The sequence below is a fragment of the Daucus carota genome, chromosome 5 (genome assembly GCF_001625215.2).
Source record: "Daucus carota subsp. sativus chromosome 5, DH1 v3.0, whole genome shotgun sequence".
In the NCBI taxonomy this organism is placed as follows: domain Eukaryota; kingdom Viridiplantae; phylum Streptophyta; class Magnoliopsida; order Apiales; family Apiaceae; genus Daucus; species Daucus carota.
In genome coordinates, this window is record NC_030385.2 from 40683349 (window position 1) to 40691040 (window position 7692).

The window sequence follows — 7692 nt, forward strand, 5'->3', positions numbered from 1 at the left end:
CCAAAGTAAATCAGAATGGAGAAATTCAAAAGCATAAGGCGAGGCTAGTCGCTAGAGGCTTTACTCAAAAGCCTGGAATTGATTTTTCAGAAACTTTCTCCCCAGTAGCACGACTGGAAACAATAAGAACCTTGATTGCTCTTGCCGCACAGAAGAAATGGAAAATATTCCAGCTTGATGTTAAGTCGGCATTTTTAAACGGAAAGCTAGAGGAGGAAATTTATGTTGAGCAGCCACAAGGATTCTTGGTGGAAGGGGGAGAGAACAAAGTGTACAGACTCTTAAAAGCTCTCTACGGACTTAAACAATCACCTCGTGCATGGTACAAAGAGATTGACAAATATTTTATGAAGAATGGATTCCAAAGGAGCAAGAATGAAGCAACTTTATATGTGAAGAAACAAGGAAGCAAGATTCTAATTGCTTGTCTCTATGTGGATGATCTCATTGTTACTGGGAATGATGAAGAGATGATAGAAAGCTTTAAGGAACACATGATGAAGACTTATGAGATGAGTGATTTGGGTCTACTTCATTATTTCTTGGGCATTGAAGTATCACAAGGAGGAGATGGAATCTTTGTTTCACAGAAGAGGTATGCAAAAAGTATTCTCGAGAAGTTCAATATGACACATTGCAAACCAGTGTCAACACCCCTGGTGGTTAGTGAAAAATTATCAAAGGAGGATGGAACATCAAAGGTAGATTGCTCTCTCTACAGAAGTCTAGTGGGTAGCTTGTTGTATCTTACAGCAACAAGGCCTGAAATAATGTTTGCAGCAACTCTACTATCTAGGTTCATGCAAAACCCTAGTCAGACACACTTTGGAGCAGCAAAAAGAATCCTGAGATACTTGCAGGGAACACTGGACTATGGGATTTTTTACAAAGCTGGAGAAAACCTAAATCTTATCGCTTATTCCGACAGTGATTGGGCTGGAAGCATAGATGACATGAAGAGTACATCTGGATATGCATTTTTACTTGGAACAAACATATGTTCTTGGCTGTCAAAGAAGCAGAAAGTTGTCGCACAATCATCAGCAGAGGCGGAATATGTGGCAGCTGCAAAAGCAACTTCTCAAGCAATTTGGCTAAGGAGGATACTGGAAGACATTGGAGAAAAGCAACAGGAGGCTACTATTCTATTCTGTGATAATAAGTCAGCTATATCTATAGCTAAGAATCCGGTGAACCATGAGAGGACTAAGCATATAGCAATCAAATATCATTTTATCAGAGATGCGGTTGAACAAGGAGAGATACAACTAGAATACTGCAAGACTCAAGAACAGCTTGCCGATATTTTTACCAAGGCTCTTCCTAAAGAAAAATTCTGCTACTTGCGAGAACGCATTGGAGTTGTCAAACAAGTGCATTAAGGGGGAGTGTTGGAATTCATGCACTTGCTGATACATTCTCTCATTCATAGTATCTATTAATTATATATTCATGCATCTAGTAATTAAGTGATTCATGTATCTGATCTTTAGAATGTCCTATAGTATCTATATAAAGGATGTTCTACATCATTTGTAAACATCAATTCAATATAAGGAATCATATTCAGAATATATAAAAAGTGTTCTTCTATCTGTTCTTCTTAGAGCTCTGCTGTAGCAACTCACTTAGATTCCTACAGAAAACCCATCTACTCTGCTAGAAGACCCAGTATCCCACGCTGCAGCAAGCTTTGCAGCTTAACTTTGGCCTGTTACAAATGTCCAAACCTTCCGCAGATCCTCACGTGGACAAGATAGAAAATACAGGGCCTATTATATTGAAGGCATTGCTGCTGCTACTGTGCTCTACTGCTTGGTCGGCAAGGTTTTAATGAAAATTACCTTGTGCAATAATTATTCGAAGTATGTATTTAAAAGAAAAAATTATGTTCACATCCCAAACCTAATCTCCTGAAATAATTATTGCCTTGAACTAACTCATGTCAGGCTTGCAGGGGGCTAAAGCAATCAGTCAATAACGAAGGCCAAAGGATCTCATGCACGTATACACTTAGCTACCATGATGAAATGCAGAACTCCTTGCTCCAGGGAGGTCCAAGTTAATAAGTTATAGATGATGTCATGACTTACTCGAAATAGTATATTTAAATCGTATACGTCTAAAACTATAACATAAAAAGATATCAGAAAATGAATAAAAACTAACATAAATAGAGGTAACAAAAATGATAACACAAGACATAAAAAAATTTCGTCAAAAAATTGCACAAATCAATATTCAAATATTTGTCATCTTTATAAAATTAATAAGAAACATATATATAGCCAAACTTACAATAAATTTATAACACTTAAATTTTATAAAATAAATATTAATTATAAGCATGAATTTTAAAGAGGAAAAATATTATGTTTCGTCAATTTATTCCTGACACTTTTATGCTGGCAGTCGATTTTATATAATCCGTTTTATCTTCTTTTTTTTTTTTAGTGTAATCAATGACATTTTCATCGCGAGGACGCCGAGGAGGAGCAAAGCCGCACGGACGAAGCTGCCCCTGTGTCCCATCCTTCTGAGTTCGTGATTCGGTTTGGTGCGGTTTGAACCAAAAATCGTACCGTAATCATATTAATTCGGTTTCTAAATTCACAAATCAAAACCAAATCAAATAATATTGGTGCGGTTTGATATTTTTAATACGATTTTAGTTTGAAATGACGAGGCTTCGATTTTAAAATCAAATAATAAAAATGTTCCAAAAACGTTGTCAGAAAAGAATCACATAAATTGAATCTACTTAGAAAGCCATATAAAAGTAGCGAAAGAAGCTAAATACCTTGGAATTCCATGCAGCCCACAAGTCCAACTCCTACCGCTAGACAAGACATTTAGTTACCTTCCTTACAAACCAGGTTGCAACAGGAGCTCCTAGACTTAATATTCAAAATTGGGGGTCTAAAATTGTAAGCCGTAATTGACTAATCATGACTCTGTAAATAATTCAATCATTAAATACGATAAAAATATTATTATTCTTATATATATATATATATATATATATATATATATAGGCAAGTGCTCAAATGAGAACCCACCTTATTGTGAGAACTGAGAACCAATCACAGCCACTCATTTTTTATATCTAAATTCAATCATAATCACACAATTTACAATATAGTTTATTTTAATCCCCCATTTCTCTCACCCGACTGCCTTTGATCTCTCCACCTATCCCAACCGTTGCTACCCCAACACCTCCACCGCCGCCGTCGGCTCAGCTTCCCCCTTTCTCTCTCTAATATACATCCGACATATACATACACACATAAAGTTATCACCCATCTTCATCATCCACATACCTCTCTAATACGGGCCGAGCACTACGTTCTAAATGATAAGAATTGGAGGCCGCGGAGGGAATAATATTCAAGCAGCTTTCATGTGGTCCAGCAATGGAGTACCGCTAGCTTTCATGTGGTTCACGCTTCAGGCCGCGGAGGGAATAATATTCAAGCAGCTTTCTTGTGGTCCAGCAATGGAGTACCGCTAGCTTTCATGTGGTTCACGCTTCAGGAAGAATCACAGGGCTGCATGACCATCCCATTCCCCTCCATTGTCAGAAAGACAGCAAGTACTACAGTAACACATGTCTTAAGTTTCTTGTCTTTTTTAGGGCAGAGGTTTAACTAGGAGTACTAACACATTTCCATGTAGGCATGTACTGTAGTATTTTTTTCTTGCAGCCGTCCATGTAGGTCGTACAAGTGATGCTTTGATTGGGTCCCATTACTTAAGGTTGTTGTCTTTTTCAGTGCAGAGGTTTGTCACAATTTTTTGGCATTATTCTATTTTGGCCTGTGAGTTCTGTTTTATGCATAGGGTTTGCATGGGAGGACCTAGGTAGGTAGCTAGTAAGACCATGTCCAATAGTGGTGGAGTTTGGAGTCAGTACCATTTTTATCGACTAATGGATCTGCTTTAGCTTCAGGAAGCTCATTACCGACTTCTTCCCCTAATTATTTTTTGTAAATTTGGTATTTTCTCAATTTTTATTGATATACGTTCATTTTCTGGTGATTTTGGGTTGTAGTTGGTGATTCGTTAGATATTGCGGATCTGTAGACGGTGGTGTTGGAGGTGATGTGGTGGTTTAGTTTAATTGTAGTGTTTTATAATTAAATCTGGTGATTTTAGGTACCATGTTGGTGATCGAAGCTGATGAATAGGGTTGGTGGCCGGATTCGTGGGCAGATACAATTCTGGATGTGGTGAATTTGATAGTTGATTTGTGGTGATTCATACTTAAATATAGTGATTTTTGTTATTATGTTTGTGGTCGGGGTTAATGGACGTTTGGTAGCTGGGAAAAAATAGTGGCAAATCGTGGTGATTTTCGATTGTCAACAGTGATTTTTCGGTTGCCGGCAGTGATTTCTCTTTTTCTGATGGTGATTTTTTGGTTGACAGTGGTGATTTTCAGGTGATTGCCGGAGATGATGGTGGCTAGCGAAGGTGGTGGTGGTGGGTTTAGAAAGAAGATGAAGAAGGAGGTACAATTTTCATAATTCTTTGAAGTTTGCCACAGTCATCAAGGAATTTTTATTAAGTGCTTTCTGTAGACTTTTAAGTGCTTATATTATAGCATTTGATTGAGCTTATATTATAAAAGTATGGGACTATCATAAGATCCAATAAAAAACAGGAGCGTTCTCGTGACCCAAACTTTTTTTTATTATTTTTTATTAAGAAAAAAAAATAGTTAAATAAGTGAATTTACGACAGAATTTTATAGGTGTCGTTAGTTCCAACACTAAAACTTCTTATTTACTTTTTAAATAAGGAAAAACATTTAAATAAGCAAAAATTTATGATGGTATATTATAACCGTTGTAAGTTCGAATAAAAAAAAAGACTCGAACATTTTTGATTAATTTTTAACCACGTAAAAATATTTAAACAAGTGAATTGATGATGGATTTTTTTTTTGTCGTAAAAATGTTAAAAAAATTTAGCGCTGCAATATTCACCGGCTTAAATTTGAATCCCATAGAGTATATAAAACAAAAATCATTTAATTTAAACTCACCCAAACGACCCCACGTCAGGCAAGTTATAAGAAGATGGTTGCTTACTAATTAATTTGACCGTTTTTGACTACGAAACCCACACTAAATAAAAGGATTTTTAAAAAAAAATCAATATTAACATATTACAATAAGATCCGTACAGTTGAATCGTTCAAAATTATTTTCAAAAAAATAATAGCTTTGACTTAAATTAAATAAAATTCTAACATTTTATTGAGCTTATATTATAAAAGTATGGGACTATCATAAGATCCAATAAAAAACGGGGTCGTTTTCGTGACCCAAACTTTTTTTGATTATTCTTTTATTAAGAAAAAAAAATAGTTAATTAAGTGAATTTACGACAGAATATTATAGGTGTCGTAAGTTCCAACACTAAAACTTCTTATTTACTTTTTAAATAAGGAAAAACATTTAAATAAACGAACTTATGATGAAATATTATAATCATCGTAAGTTCGAATTAAAAAAAAGACTCGAACATTTTGATTAATTTTTAACCACGTAAAAATATTTAAACAAGTGAATTAATGATGGATTTCTTTTTTGTCGTACATTTGATGGATTTCTTTTTTGTCGTAAAAATGTACGACGGAATCCTAATTTCCATCAAAGATCAAGCTATTCGTCGTAGATGAACCTGTTTGTTGTCGTGGTGCATGTAGTATGTATAAAACTGGTAAAAACATAGACTGCAGATTTGCTGTCAAAAGACCTTGGTTTTTATTCAATCACTAGTGGGGCTTAAATAGTAGAATGGATACAACGGAGTTGCTAAAGATCAGGATTATGGATCCTGTCAAACTCCTAAATTTACTCCACCCCTATCATATTATGATAACATATGAAATCACTCATAAAAGTATTACAACCAGATCATGCATGCTGAATACAAAAGAAACGGAATCAACTGATATTAAACCCAACTCGAAATGTCTGATTCACTCATGCGTGCATTAAGTGAAACTAGTAACAGGGATACTACGCAGCACAACTGTTTCGACGGTGAGACCTGGCCCGAATCCGAAAGCCACACCCCAGTCCAAGCCATCACCAGTCGTTGCCATGCCATCTTTCATTGATTTCTTCCTCATTTCATCTAAAACAAACAAAACACATGCACTTGCCATATTACCATACTGACTCAACACCTTCCGAGACGCCCACATTTTCTCTTCTTTTAGGCCTAACACAAGTTCAATCTGGTTTAAGATAGCCGGGCCACCAGGGTGGGTTATCCAGAAGAGCGAATTCCAATCGGATATTCCAATGGGTTCAAAAGCTTCTTTTAGTAGCTTCTCTATGTCACTGGCAATCAATGTAGTTATGTTCTTTTTCAGAAAAAACATGAGGCCTGACTCCCCCAGTTTTCCGCGGATTGTGTCTTCTGAATCAGGCAATATGTGTTGGGCCGAGGACACGATCTGGAAGAGTGGACGTTCGGTGAGAGGATCCGGATCAGACCCAACAATCACCGAGGAGGCCCCATCACCAAACAGTGCTTGAGGGAGCAAGGACTCCAGATGAGGCCCTCGGAATGTTATGGTTGTGATCTCAGCACAAACGACGAGAACACGAGCACCCTTGTTGTTCTCCGCAAGATCTTTTGCCAGACGAAGGACAGTACCACCTGCAAAACAACCCTGTAAGTAGATCATGTGGCGCTTGACAGAATGATTGAGGCCTAGAAGCTTAGTAAGCTGGTAGTCAGCACTGGGCATGTCGTAGCCCGAAGTGGTGCAAAAAATGAGGTGGGTGATCTCTGATTTGGAGTGTCCCCATTCTTTGATGGCTTTCTCAGCGGCTTCTTTTCCGAGTTTCGGAACCTCCATCCTCAGAATTTCTTGGCGAGCATCGAACGACGGGGCTGAATAGTCGCACATGCTAGGGTTTTCTTCCAGGGTTTTCTCTGTGATATGCAGATAACGTGTTTTTATCATGGTTTTACTACCTGCAGACACGCACATACACATATCAATATGACATGATTAATATATACTACACTTGTTTAGAAGTTTATATAAATTGCATGAAATTAAACTAAATGCATACAAATTCGCTTAAACTTTTCTTTGAGCTCAGTCTTGTGGTCGCTCTTTGTGACACGAAAGTAGAAGTCCGGATACTCAGCCTGGGAGTAGCAATTGGGAGGAGCAGCAGTTCCAATGGCAAGGATTGTAGCTGGACCTTTCGCTCTCTGATTTTTCATCATTTCATCTACTGACAGTGATGATGAGTATAAAGGAGTAGCCATTCCCTCTATTCGACCAGATGTAGGGATAATAATCTCTTCTAGCTCCTTCTATTTATAGAAGAATGTTGAATTTTAAAACATGCATGTGCGGCTTGTACATTCTTGGCCACTTTGCCTCTCTGGCTTGTTTTTCTTCCGCAATTTTTAGGTAACTCAACTCGATCATTAATATCATTACCAAAAGATTATAATTTCGAGGAATTTATCAAAAATACTAGTTTTTATAAGTTTTTTTGTCCATTTTACTTTCATTTAAAAATATTTAAAATTCTTAGAAATATTTGTAAATATACGGTTGCAACTAGATGCATATGGTTGCATATAGTATTTTTTAAATATTTTCGAAAATTTAATAATTTTGCGAAATTGTGAAAAAGATGTGGTCAG

At 36.7% G+C, this 7692-nt stretch overlaps 1 protein-coding gene across 1 annotated transcript; it reads right to left on the reverse strand.

Moving 5' to 3' along the window:
- Positions 1–5750: 5750 nt before the first annotated feature.
- On the reverse strand, positions 5751–7342 carry LOC108222897 (chalcone synthase 1). The gene is made up of 2 exons (XM_017396859.2): positions 7104–7342; positions 5751–7002 (listed from the first exon to the last, which is right to left on the reverse strand). The coding sequence occupies exons 1-2, from the start codon at positions 7303–7305 to the stop codon at positions 6008–6010; spliced, it is 1197 nt and encodes a 398-aa protein (XP_017252348.1). The 5' UTR covers positions 7306–7342; the 3' UTR covers positions 5751–6007.
- Between the last annotated feature and the right edge of the window lie 350 nt (positions 7343–7692).

Coding starts and splice junctions, on each gene's coding strand:
- LOC108222897 (XM_017396859.2), bottom strand. CDS start 7,305: ATGGCTACTCCTTTATACTCATCATCACTGTCAGTAGATGAAATGATG. Junction 7,003..7,103: donor AGAAAAGTTTAAGCGAATTT/GTATGCATTTAG, acceptor GCGTGTCTGCAG/GTAGTAAAACCATGATAAAA.